The 14,499-nt window shown below is 38.2% G+C and overlaps 1 protein-coding gene across 2 annotated transcripts in view; it reads left to right on the top strand.

The window, feature by feature from the left end:
* The window catches only part of LRRC8C (leucine rich repeat containing 8 VRAC subunit C), a 98,739-nt gene that overhangs the window by 40,747 nt on the left and 43,493 nt on the right, over window positions 1-14,499 (top strand). For both annotated transcript variants that reach the window (XM_060202024.1, XM_007524659.2), the window contains exon 2: window positions 12,515-12,656. In XM_060202024.1, coding sequence (XP_060058007.1) covers window positions 12,519-12,656 — 138 coding nt within the window. In that variant the 5' untranslated portion in view covers window positions 12,515-12,518. The remainder of the gene's footprint in view (window positions 1-12,514; window positions 12,657-14,499) is intronic.

A 14,499-nucleotide genomic window follows, 5' to 3' on the forward strand; every position in this document is an offset into this window, starting at 1 on the left:
CAAAAATTCTAAATGAGTATTAATTTGGGGAGCTGGAAGATATAGAGATCATACAGTTAATAAGTCATTTTATGACTGAAAAAACTTGAACCACTTAAAATGGAATGGCACACCCAAGAGACAAGCTAAATAGGAAATATTTTTGCTCCTCACTACTGCCAGTCATAGAAAATGGGTTATGCTCAGTCAATTCAAACATTTTCCCAGTAATGTAATTTGGTCATTAATGTAACATGAAATCATAGAAATATCTATGCAGATATTAATACAGAATATTCCATTGGACTGCAAGTTCACTTTACCTCTTATGTCTTCTGAGTATAACATTCTAGTTTTATGGTAAGAATTATTTAACTGTATTAATACTGGTTTACATTTTGTATAACTGTCAAGTAGAAACATGAAAAGAATTTGAGTATGGGTTTATTTCTATTAAAACTTTCTGTCTTTAAACTATTAAATCTTTTGTATAACTTAAATTATTTACATTCATTGACATCATGTGGAACTAACTAGGAATGCAGAGTAAAGGAATAAGGTTTGGTAGGAAATTATGGCACACTATTAGCAATCCTCCTTGGGTGTGTCATCTCTTCTCTCTTGGCCAATGTTTTTCACTCATAAAATGAGACTTACACACTGAGTGAATGCTGAATTATCTTCAGGTTCTCAGTTTATAACCCATTTAGAATTTCTTTTAACTAAATAAATAGGCCATGTAATTATTGTCTTATTGTGTGGAATTTTCAAGAATTATTTGTCATCTGTATGTTAACTACAGAATAAAATGCATTCTGAGGTCATACTCTCCTGAGAGAGAGATCATACTTACATAATTGGAAACTTTGGCTCTTTTTTTATTTTTTAATTCCCATCTGTGCATTTGCTAGAGGAAAAACAAAACGTTTTACCGTTGATGTTTGAGTATATCCTGATGACTTCTTTTTATTTATTAAATACTTAAATACAACTGAAAGACTATCCAAAATAATCATGATACTTTTGTGCTCCTTCTTTTCCCCTCCTCCATACTAACCTCAGTTGTGCTAATGTCCTGGCCCTTCACTGTGGAATTTTCCTCCCAAAACATTATTCAGACATACTCTTTGCTTTTACAATTATTTCTAAAACTGACAGCAATTTTATACACCCTTTCCTGATTGAAATTACTATGTCTTTGTTAATTGACTCATCAAATATTGGGCATATATGACATGAATTTTCTAGCCAGTTCAGCTACTTTAATGTACAAAAAAAAAAAAAAGCCCTTAACTTCACGAATCTTGCATCTTTATAGGAGGAGTAAGAGAATACATTAAGGAGTATACTAATTATCTCTCTATTTTTGACACTGGGTGTGGGATGTAAAAGACAAAGTAAAATCAAGGATGACTTCAAGATTTTTTACATAAGCAATGAAAAAGATGGAATTGTGTTGGATAGTATGCCAGCTCCCCCTGGCTTCTGCTTAACCATATGCCTATATAGGGATAGATTTAATCCCATTCAAAGCTTTGGTCTATTTACATAAATCACTTTTACATTTACATAAAGCACTCCCTCCAGGGCATTGGTGGTTCAGTGATAGGATTCTCGCCTGCTGCACCCCCTCCTTGTCACATTCTGATTTTCACCAGTCACTTTTCTCTCCACTCTCTCTATATCACATCCTGTTTACACCCTACTTGGAGAGTATAAAAACAGCTGCTCTTCTGATTAAAGACACTTGGAAATTGCTTTCCGGCTCCGAGAGTTCCAGAGTGTATCTCCTGCGAAATTAGTGCGGCACGAGTTCCTGATCCCTCTCCCACGCAGCAGCCTAGATCGGCTCCAGTTGAGTTCTCTCCAACCCAGAGAGCACTAGCTCGGGAAGAAGTACCCTCAGGCTATCCCAGCACAATTGCTGTCAACTGAGATAGCAAAATTGAAAGTGGAGTAGGGCTTTGCTGGAGGTAGGGAATGTTGAGATACGAAATTAGAACTAGAATTGGTTGGGACATGCTGAGTTTAGTATTTCTAGTGGCTATCTAGATGGTGGTGTCAAGAAGGCAGTAGTGCTGATGCAGATATTTTGAATTAATGTTTAGCATAAACTCACTGAAGAAGTGAATGAGTTAGGGAAAAGAACCAAAAACCTAATTAGTACTAGACAACCAAAGTCCATGGATCAAGAAGAAGAGACCAAGGAGGTAAGAGAAAATCCTAAAGGCTGTGGTGGCTTAAAAACCAAGTAAACAATGATTCGATTATGTAAATATTTTTGAAAGAGCAAATAAAGTGAGAGCTGGTCATTAGACTTAGCAGCAGAGATGAATAATACATGCAGATTTCTCTCCTGGAGAATTCGTATTTCATGGACTCAGAAACTAGTGAATATTTAAATTCATTTATATAAGGAACCACACATTATATAACTGATATGACACCTACTACATTTGGATTTGATCTTTGATTCCTTGAATAGTTTAACTGTACTGTCTAAAGGTGATGAGATTTTTCTGACCATCATAATAAGGAGCAAAGTAAATATTAGTTATACCCACATATTGGAGAATATTGTTAGTAAGCTTTTTTTTGTTGTTTGTTAGTAAGCTCTTTGACATTCAAGTGGAGTAAGTTTGTTATTCATAATATCACTTTAGATTAAAGTAGACTTTGTTCTGTATAATTGATTCTAAATAAGATATTAAAATTCTCCTGAGAGAAATAAAGTCATTATGTCACTAGTAGTCAAATAAATGAAAGACGTAACAAATGTTATGCTTGCAGCTAAATTTAACAATGCTTTTACCAAAGCACATTATAATACAATATTTTTGAGAGAGGTAGTGTTTTGTGGATATTAGAGCTATTAAAATAATTTGTGGCTACAAGGATCTTTAATAAAGTTCAGATACTTAAATCTTTTATTTATTTATTTTGGATAGAGACAGAAATTGAGAGGGAGGGAGGATATATAAAGGAATAGAGACAGAAAGATACCTTAGGCACTACTTCACTGCTTGTGAAGCTTTCCTACTGCAGGTGGGGACTGCAGGCTTGAACCAGTGTCCTTGCACAATGTAATGTGCTAAAAATATTTTTATTTAATCTAAAAAAATTGCATATTTTCAAAGGTACTATTTAGCAAAGTAAAATAAAATCACATAATGTTAGAAACTGAAGTTGGAAGAAATTTTCTAAAACAGAAAATTTTTAAATGAAGCAAAATTATTCCAGTAATCTTTAAGAGGGGAATATTTGAACCTAGTAGTATAATATGAAGCAATTTCTTCAAATTGAAACAGTAACTCTTCAAATGGTTTCAAATCACTTGGAAACTAGATTGATGGTGCAACTGAAATCAAATATAGTCACTGTAATGAATGACTTTCAGAGACCTGAAATTTGTGAAAGAATAATACATTTTCCCAATTTAGTCAGCAAACAGTCCACCTAGTCTCTCTTTAGTACTGGAAACTTACCGATAACTCATTTTACTTTTTTTTAAATTGATTTAATAATGATCAACAAGACCGAAGGATAGGAGGGGTACAATTCTACACAATTCCTACCACCAGAGTTTTGTATCCCATCCACTCCATTGGAAGCTTTCCTATTCTTTATCCCTCTGGGAGTATGGACCCAGGATTATTATGGGGTGCAGAAGGTGAAAGGTCTGGCTTCTGTAGTTGCTTCTCCTAAGGAGAGTGATAGATAAAAACAACAGTGAGCCTTTTTCCCCATGGCTCTCTAAAGTATGGATTGTGGAACCCTACTAAGTCTAATTTTTTAAAATATTTCTTTACTTATTCCCTTTTGTTGGTCTTGTTGTTTTATTGTTGTAGTTATTATTGTTGCTGTTGGATAGGACAAAAAGAAATGGAGAGAGGAGGGGAAGAGAGGGAAAGAGAAAGACACCTGCAGACCTGCTTCACTGCTTATGAAGCGACTACCCTGCAGGTGGGAAGCCGGGGGGCCCAAGCTGCGATCCTTAACGCCGGTCCTTTCGCTTTGTGCCAACTAAGCTTAACCCGCTGCGCTACCGCAATTTTTTGCATGGCCAGGCAGTGGTGCACCCGGTAGTGTACACATATTATAGTGCTCAAGGACCTGGGTTCAAGCCCCGAGCCCCTGCCTGCAGCGGGAAGCCCCACAAGCAGGAAAACAGCGCTGCAGGTGTCTCCTTGTCTCTGCCTCTATCGCTCCCTTCTCTGTCAATTTTCCTCTGCCCCTAAAAATGTTCAAAGTGCCCTTTTGCTTGTTTGTTAAGGTTTGTGCAGTGTCAGGGACTTGTGCATATGTAATTTCACCACTCCTGGGCCCATTTTTTCATGTTTTTTTACTTTAGAAAGAGGAGAGATAAACAGAGAAAGAGAGAGGTTGAGAGAGAGGGCATTACAGCACCAGTACTTCCCCTGGTGCTATATACTGTGTTTTTATTACAGTCTTCATTAGCACATATCTGAAATTTTAACATAGGTGTTTCATATAATATCCTTATGGAAGTAACAAAAAGTACTGGCTTAGTAACTGTAAAGTCTTGAATACATGCTGTATTGATGTATTGTGATGTAGGGAAAAACATTTCTGCTACACTCAAGAGCACAATGGTTGTTTCAAGAGAAAGTTCTGATTTGTATTGAAGTTAAATTAGGCATTTTGTCACATTGCATCATTTTTATTTGAAATGAAAATGAAACAGCTGTTTATTCAAACTTGAGTATGTGGAAGATATTTTCATAGAGTAAAGTCTGACACACCAAAGAAAACAGCTGATGTCTGCTTTCAGAAATGAAATTCAGACTTTCAAGAGTTGATTAGAATTTCAGAAAACTTGTATCCATCACCACTCTGACAGCTTCCCACTGCTTAAAAATCTTCTCTGATGAGAGCAGTGGTAGTGTTAATGAATATATTTGAAAAATAATTTATCAACATTTAGAAGATCTGTGTAATTCAGTGAGGCAATATTTTCCAGATGACCAATAACAATATTACAAAATCATGCATGGGTAAAAGATTAATTCAAAATGTAAGATAGATAAATGGGTTTTAGTGTCATGGAATTTGAAAAACTCAATAAAGTTTTCAGATTCCATATTGCAACTAAGCAGGTCAATTTGATACATTTAAAAAAATAATATGCTGTGGTCCAGGAGGTGGTGCAGTGGATAAAGCATTAGATTCTCAAGCATAAGGTCCTGAGTTCAATCCCTGGCAGCACATGTACCAGAGTGATGTCTGGTTCTTTGTCTCCCTCTCCTCTAGCTTTCTCATGAATAAATTAAAAAAAATAAAAAATTAATATGCTTAATATATTGAGAGGCTAAAATATTCCTCCCTTTTCCAACTGCATATCTGTTTTATTCCTAAATGCAATCAAAACAAGACATATTTTAATAGAATGAATGTATAACAAAGATAAGAATCCAGATGTCAAGCATTAAATGTCAAGCATTAAAGAGATTTGCCAGAATGTATAACAACAATATTGTTCTTATTACATCTTTGTTTTGGAGAAATTAGTTATTTCTTACAATAGTATTATGTCATCAGGTATAGGCTTCATGATTTCTAAATATAAATATCTTTCTTTTTTAATTCTCAGACTTAAGTTCTGATCTGGTAAATACTGGTAGTTGTAACCTATTTTAAAAGTGGTTTATATAAGGGCAAGGAGATAGCATAATGGTTATGCAAAACAGACGCTCATGTCTGAAGCTCTGAGGTCCTAGATTCAATCCCCTGCACCACAATAAGGCAGAACTGAGTAATACTCATAAAAAAATAATAAAATAAAAAAGTAGTTTATATAGTCTTTTGAAGGGCCCAGCGATAGCTTACCCAGTAGAGGACAAATTTTGCTATGCACACGGACCCACTATTCAAACACACAGCACCATTTGGGAGCCCCAAGCATAACATTATGGGAAGATCCATGAATGGTGGTGCTGCATTGTCTCTGTTCCCTCTGCTCTGCTCTCTCCCCTCTTTTAATCTCTTTCTATCTAAAGTTGAAAGGCATAAATCCATCCTGCGGGAGAAAAGCTTCACAATCAGTGGAGCGAGCAGTGCTGCTGGTGTCTTTCTGTCTCCTCTCTGTCTCCCCTTCCTCCTCTCAATTACTCTCTGTCATTGCTGTACCTGTTCGCATTCTCCGTACCACTGATAAGGTCACCGAAATCTGATTTGCACCATCCATGAATAGCCATCTGAATTCACTTACTCATTTATTGAACAGACATTATTCAACATCGAAAGCCTCTTATTTGCCAAGCACTGTGGTAAGAGATGGGGCCACGAAACAGAATAAAACAATAGCTTCTGAAGCAGACGTAGAAAGTTAGTGTCTGTGGCTGCCCCTGGAACAACTGTAACTAGAAAATATTAGGGGGGATTGGTATAATAAGAAATTCATACCAAATACCTTACTGACATCAAATGGGTAGGTCATAGGTAAGAGTTAATTTTTTTTCCATTTGTGTTATTTTCTCATTTTTAGGAGTGTACATCAACACCATTCCCACCACCAAAAGTCTGTGTCTCCCTCACCCTCCCAAAACCTCTGTGAGGCTGAACATCTATTTTCTAATTTTTATTAGTGATTTAATAATGATTAACAAGATTATAAGACAACAGAATATAATACTATATAGTTCTCAGTACCAGAGTTCTATGTCCCTTCCCCTCCATTGAAAATTTCCCTATTCTTTATCTCTGGGAGTATAGACTAAAATTAAGAGTTAAAATTGAAAAACTAGGAAATGTTATGCATGTACAAACTATTGTATTTACTGTCGAATGTAAAACATTAATTCTCCAATAAAGAAATTTAAAAAAGAGTTAAAATTTTCAGCAGTTTCAAGGAACACATCCAGTTTACTATTAGAGAAAAAAAAGTCAGATAAAGTGGCAAAACAGATTGGTTAACATTATAAAAGTTTCTAAACCAGGAGTCGAGCAGTAGCGCAGCGGGTTAAGCGCAGGTGGTGCTAAGCACAAGGGCCAGCGTGAGGATCCCAGTTCAAGCCCCCGGCTTCCCACCTTCAGGGGAGTCGATTCACAGGTGGTGAAGCAGGTCTGCAGGTGTCTGTCTTTCTCTCCCCCTCTCTGTCTTCCCCTCCTCTCTCCATTTCTCTCTGTCCTATCCAACAATGACAACATTAATAACAACAACTACTACAAAAATAAAAAACAAGTGCAACAAAAAAGGGAAAATAAATATATTTTTTAAAGTTTTTAGACCTAAAATCAGCAGTGAATTCAGAGTGTATGTTTTCATCTAGACTTCCCAATTGTGTTAGTATTAAGGAAGGCCCAGAAAACAAATAAGGTTTACAAAAATAAATAGAAAATGTCATTTCTCCTATTATTTTTTAAATGACAAGTAAAGATGCAGGGCAGATTATTATACCCAAAGACAGTCACGGGAGAGTAATGTTATTTTTGGCCCTCATGAACCACTCTTACTCACTGACATTAAATAAGGAAAGAGTATTCCTTCTCACAGTAGCAGAATGACTACTTTAAAGTCAGGGACCATAGTAATGACAGAGAAAGGAGATGCAGACTGAAAAAATGATATGTATCTTTTCCCTTTTCCCTCTTCAGTTATCTTCATTTAGATAGAGACTGGTATCTTTTTGGGTAAAATTACTCCCTAACAGAGGAATTCTAGTTAAGTTTGAAGCTCTTGATATAATACAAGGAGTACAAGAATTAAAGTCAAGAAATAAAATCAAACTGGGGAGTAGGGTGGCTAGAGCCATGTCCATCCTGAAGAGAAGAAGCCTCTAAAAGAGCCCAATAAAGCAGGTCAAGGAGATGTGCAAGAAAGATATTCAAATAGAAACAGAAGTGGGAAAAAAATTGAAGAACTAAAAGCAAGGCTGAGGGGGAAGGGCCCCCTGGCCACAGGTGGAATTAAAGATCTGGTAAAAACAAAGCTGCTCCTTGGACCAAAGGTAATCATGATCCTTAATTCCATTCCTTTTTTTTTTTTTATTATTCCTTTTTTTTTTAATTTTAAGAAAGGATTAATTAACAAAACCATAGGGTAGGAGGGGTACAATTCCCACCACCCAATCTCCATATCCCACCCCCTCCCCTGATAGCTTTCCCATTCTCTATCCCTCTGGGAGCATGGACCCAGGGTCATTGTGGGTTGCAGAAGGTAGAAGGTCTGGCTTCTGTAATTGCTTCCCTGCTGAACATGGGCATTGACTGGTCAGTCCATACTCCCAGTCTGCCTCTCTCTTTCCCTAGTAGGGTGGGTTTCTGGGGAAGCAGAGCTCCAGGACACATTGGTGGGGTCTTCAGTCTAGGGAAGCCTGGCCGGCATCCTGATGACATCTGGAACCTGGTGACTGAAAAGAGAGTTAACATACAAAGCCAAACAAATTTTTGAGCAATCATGGACCCAAAGCTTGGAATAGTGGAGAGGAAGTGTTGGGGGTGGGTACTCACTGCAGACTCTAGTGTACTTCTACTTTCAGGTATATATTTTGCAGTATTCCTATTTTTTTTTTAAACATCTGGATTCCTGGCCATAATATCAGTTGCTACCAATAGTGTGGAGGTTTTTTTGTTGTTTGTCTGTTTGTTTTTGGAATGTGTTGTGAATTTAGGAATAAAATTATCGCCCATCAGGTTAAGCACACATAGTACTAAGTGCAAGGACCCATGCAAGGATCTGGATTCAAGCTCCCAGCTCCCCACCTGGAGGGGGGGGGGGGATGCTTCATAAGTGGCAAAGCAGGTCTGCAGGTGTCTGTCTTTCTCTCTCCCTCTCTATCTCCCCCCCACACACAATTTCTCTCTGTACTATCCAATATTTAAAAATGGAAAAAGCAGCCACCAGGAATAGTGGAATCATAGTGCTGGCAAAAAGCCCCAGTGATAACCCTGGAGGCAAAAAAAAAAAAAAAGAAAGAAAGAAAGAAAGAAAGAAAGAAAGAAAGAAAGAAAGAAAGTTGTGTGAAAAGGCAAGCAAATCAATTATACTGATAATGATGGTGTAGTAGTTCCCAGTCCCTTCAGCTCCTCTCAATCAGCCATTTCTACCTTAGCTGTGAAATGAGAACAAATCACATCCATAATCCTGAAAATGTGCTCTCCTTCCATCTTAGTTCTATCACATAGATTGTATCACCTGGAAAGAAAGAGAAATAGAAGGAAGAGGGAGGAAGGGCAAGAGAGAAAGAAAGGAAGGGAAGGAAATAGAGGGAGGGGAGGAAGGAGGGAGGAATGAAAGGAAGGAAGGAAAGGGGAAAGAGGAAGAAAATCAAGATGTGAGAGTTGGGCAGTAGCACAGGTGGCGCCAAGCGCAAAGACTGGTGTAAGGATCCTGGTTTGAGCACCCGGATCCCCACCTGCAGGGGAGTAAAGGAGGTCTGCAGGTGTCTGTCTTTCTCTCCCCCTCTCTGTTTTCCCCTCCTCTTCATTTCTCTCTGTCCTGTCCAACAACAACATCATCAATAACTACAACAACAATAAGAAAAAAACAAGGGCAACAAAAGGGAATAAATAAAATTAAAATGCATAGAAACAAAGATAACTGGAAGCTGGGGATAGAGTCCAAGTAACCAAATATAGCCATCCAAACATATCTGTGAAGATCTATGTTCATAGCAGCACAATTTGTAATAGCCCAAACCTGGAAGCAACCCAGGTGTCCTATAACAGATGAGTGGCTGGATAAGTTGTGGTCTATATACACAATGAAATACTACTCAGCTATTAAAAATGGCGAGTACACCTTTTTTCACCTCATCTTGGATGGAGCTTGAAGGAATCATATTGAGATAAGCTAGAAAAGGGAGGATGAATATGGGATGATCACATTCATGAACAGAAGTTGGGAAATAAGAACAGAAGGTGAAACACAAAGTAGAACTTAGTTGGGTTTGGTATATTGCACCAGAGGACTCTGGGGAGAAGTGGAGTTTCCAGGTCCTGGTGCAGGAGGAGGACCGAGGCTGGTGGTCAGAGTATTTTGCAGTAAACAGAAATTTTACACGTATACCAAAAACTATGCTTACCAACGATGCTTGTAAGCCTTTAACCTTCCCCAGTAAAAAAAATAACTGCAAGGTTAGAAGATGAAGTATCCTCAGCCATCTATTTACCGTCAAAGAGAACCTCTCTCTTACAGGATGAGTGGAGGTCTCGAAACTTTACATCAGGCTCAACCTGACGCTGTTAACTGGCTACGTAAGAAGGGCAAACACTAGAAGAAAAACAGGATGAGGACCATGTGACAAAGTTGTTTCTCTTCTTTAGAGACCAGGAGAAATGCTTTGCAAATAGTAGTAGTAAATAGTACAAACCAGTGCTGAAGGTGTGTGTGTGTGTAGAGCTAAGGCCTTGCACATTCATAATTTCATTGTTCTTGGACTGTATTTGCAATGAGAGAGTGAGAGACAGAGACATACTGACCAGTGCTTCTCCCAGCATGTGGCTCCTCCTATGTGGGTCTCAAACCCGACCTGTGTGCATGGCAAGGCTTATACTCTGTTTTTATATTACAGAATTACATGTCAACAGGGGTTTGAATCCACACCATTCCCACCACCAGAGTTCTGAATCTTTACTCTCCCCACTGCAGTCCACCACGGTTCCCTTAAGGTTGTAGACATGGACCAGCCATCTTCTACAACTATCTGTCCACATTTATACATAGTTGCCCATTCTTTATCTGATTCAATCCTCTCTTCCCCTCTAAGCCATTCATAACATCATCGCTACTTCCATATGTCCCTCTCCTTTTCCTTCTTTCTCTCTGGTTGCTGATGGAGCTGGAGTTCTGAGCCCTCTTATCTTCCCTATCTCTTCTCCCTTACTGAGAGTATGGATCAAGGCTGTTTATGGAGCAGAAGGTAAGAGTTCTGGCGTCTGTAGCTGCTTCTCCACTGAGCATGGGTGTTGACAGGTCAATCCATACCCCCAGTCTGTTTCTGTCTTTCCCTAGTGGACCAGAGCTCTGGAGATGTGAGGGTCCAGGACACATTGGTGAGGTTGTTTGCCCATAGCAGTCGGGATCGAGTCATGGTAGAATCTGTAACTTGGTGTCTGGAAGGTGGTATGACCTAAATTGAGACAAGATGATTAATGAACAGGAACTAATAAGTAGGATTAGAGCAGATGAGATTAGGGAACTTTAAGGTAGAAGAAAGCTAGGAAAACCATTTTAGACATGTTCCTGGGAACATCTAACTATGGTAGTTTTGCTTAAGTTTGGTAGCTAAAGGCTTATACTCAGTGAGCTTTTGTGCCCAGGATTACAGTTTTAGAATTTTCAGTAAGGTGATACTAAAGTTGAGAAAAAAGTTTAAACTCTGGGAGCCAGGTGGTGGCCCGGTGGATTGAGTACACATGGTGTGAAGTGCAAGGACTGGTGTAAGGATCCTGGTTCAAGCCCCCGGCTCCCCACCTGCAGGGGGTTCATTTCACAGGTGGTGAAGCAGGTCTGCAGGTGTCTTTTTCTCTGCCTCTCTGTCTTCCCCTCCTCTCTCGATTTTTCTCTGTCCTATCCAACAACAATGATAACAACAGCAACAATAAACAACAAGGGCAACAAAAGGGGAAAAATTAAAAAAATAAAAATTACACTCTATACCTGAGATTATAGTAAGATAAGTAGCAAAGACCTTTAGAAGTAAGGACTCATCTTATTCTAGCATCTTTTTTTTCCTTTTTCCCTACATAGGGGAAGGAAGTGTTTATGGTATATGGAGGACTCTGTCCATGGTTATTCTGATGTATGTGGGACTCAAAGGCAACATTTTTTTTGAGAGTTGACAGAAAATGGAGAAATAGCATAATGATTATGCAAAAGTACTCATGCTTGAAGCTTTGAGGCCCCAGGTTTGATCACCACCACCACCATAGCTGAGCAGTTCACTGGTTAAAAAAAAATAATAATAAATAAATAAATATATATATATATATATATATAAACATATATATATGACATTATTGCCTTTTTTTTTCCTCCAGGGTTATTGCTGGGCTTGGTGCCTGCACCATGAATCCACCACTCCTGGAGGTCATTTTTTCCCCCTTTTGTTGCCCTTGTTGTTGTAGCCTCGTTGTAGTTATTATTATTGCCATTGTTGATGTTGCTCATTGTTGGATAGGACAGAGAGAAATGGAGAGAGGAGGGCAAGACAGAGAGGGGGAGAGAAAGATAGACACCTGCAGACCTGCTTCACCGCCTGTGAAGTGACTCCCCTGCAGGTGGGGAGCCGGGGGCTCGAACCGGGATCCTTACGCCGGTCCTTGTGCTTTGCGCCACATGCGCTTAACCCACTGCGCCACCGCCCGACCCCCATTATTGCCTTTTCTATTTAGAGCTCCCTGTTTCTCAAGTGATCTTCTGATTCAATGAATTAATAAAGCACTAATGTGCCATAACATCTCCTGGACTAATTCAGGTCACTGGTGGGTTGGATCTGTATTTCACATTCTGTTAAAAGTTTAGAATGTTGTTCATGAAGAAGAGTTCATTCACTAAAAACCTTTTCCTTCTCAGAAACATGATTCCAGTGACAGAATTCCGGCAGTTCTCTGAGCAACAGCCTGCCTTTCGTGTGCTGAAACCATGGTGGGACGTGTTTACAGATTACCTTTCAGTGGCCATGCTGATGATTGGTGTGTTTGGATGTACTTTGCAGGTAAGTGCTTTCACTCATGTCAGAAAGAGAGCCAGAGTAAAGCTACTAAAACCTCTTAGAAATGCTGGCTCTGAGACCTCGCACCTTCTGCAACCCATAAAGATCTTTGATCCATATGGCTAGAAGGATAAAGAATAGGGAAGCTTCTAATGGAAAGAACGGGATACAGAACTCTGGTTGTGGGAATTGTATGGAATTGTACCCCTCTTATCTAAAAATCTTGTTGATAAGTATTAAATTATGAAAAATAAAGATAGAAAAAAGAAGGAGGGAAGGAAAGAGAGAAAGGAAGGAAGAAAGAAAAAAAAGAAAGAAAAGCAAAGAGGAAAGAAGTACTGGCTTATGTGAATTCTAACCAAAGAATTGTTAGTTGCTCTTCTACCTTCTACTTTATATTAATGGCATGGAAGTCAAAACATTTATTACTGAGCTTTCATAATAAGGTAAACATGGTACTGGTGAGATTTCACTGGCCCAAACAATAATGGACTAGATTATAGTAATAGTTGATGTTATTAATTTCAGATGGAGTCCCTTGCTTCTCAGGGATGGACTTTATAGTAATATGGATATCTGCATGTGTCATTTATATTGCCAAAATGAAACTCTCATCATTTCAGTACTTCTTAGCCTACCCTGACTGTGTGTGTGTGTGTGTGTGTGTGTGTATAAGAATGCTTTCTTCATGACTTTTCCAAACTGGAAATAGCCCAAAAGTCCAACAATAGAAAAGCAAGCAAGCAAACTAGAACATTCACACCATACAATACTATTCAGCAATAGAAGGACATACTACTGGTAAACGCTACTAAGGGTTACTATTATTTAGATGTTCAATGTTTCAAAACCCTCATAAATTTTTTTGTAAGAACTAACATTTTGATAAAAAAAATCATTATTTTATCCAGTATTCAGTTCTGAATTAAAAGGTAACACATTTAAATTTTTTTTCTTGGTCTTTTGATCTCCTGCTCTCCCAGCTCCCAGCTCTGCCGCTGCTTCTCTTGAAATCCATACATTTTGGAAGATGATGGCTGGAGAATGAACTACTGTCTACTTAGATTTTAACTCTTTTACCTATTTCCAATGGTACCTGAAAGTCAAGCCTTTATTGTGGTTTCTGTGACTTCATAAAACTGCTGATTTTCTTTTCTTTCTTTTATTTAGTTTTGTGATGTGTTTTGCTTATTAGCCCCTTGTCTGATGTATTGTATATAAAGTTCTCCCATTTTGTAGGGAGTCTCACTTAGTTATGGTTCCTTTTGCTGTATAGAGTTTCTTTCAAATTGATGGAGTCCCACTGGTTTATTTTTTCATTTGTGTTCCTTCCTATTTTATCAGAGCCACCATATATGTTTTTTTTAATTTCTTTATTGGGGAATTAATGTTTTATATTCAACAGTAAATACAACAGTTAGTACATGCAAAACATTTCTCAGTTTTCCATATAACAGTACAACCTCCACTAGGTCCTCTGTCATCCTTCTTGGACCTGTATTCTCCCCCTAACCACCCACCCCAGAGTGTTTTACTTTGGTGCAATATGCTAATTCCAGTTCAGGTTCTACTTGTGTTTGCTCTTCCGATCTTGTTTTTCAATTTCTGCCTGAGAGTGAGATCATCCCATATTCATCCTTCTGTTTCTAACTTATTTCACTTAACATGAATTTTTCTAGGTCCATCCAAGATCTGCTGAAAACAGTGACATCAACATTTTCTTTTTTTTTTTTTTTTTAATTTTTTTTTTTTTTATTAAAGAAAGGATTAATTAACAAAACCATAGGGTAGGAGGGGTACAACTCCACACAATTCCCACCGCCCAATCTCCATATCCCACCCCCTC

The sequence above is a fragment of the Erinaceus europaeus genome, chromosome 11 (assembly GCF_950295315.1).
Source record: "Erinaceus europaeus chromosome 11, mEriEur2.1, whole genome shotgun sequence".
NCBI lineage: Eukaryota > Metazoa > Chordata > Mammalia > Eulipotyphla > Erinaceidae > Erinaceus > Erinaceus europaeus.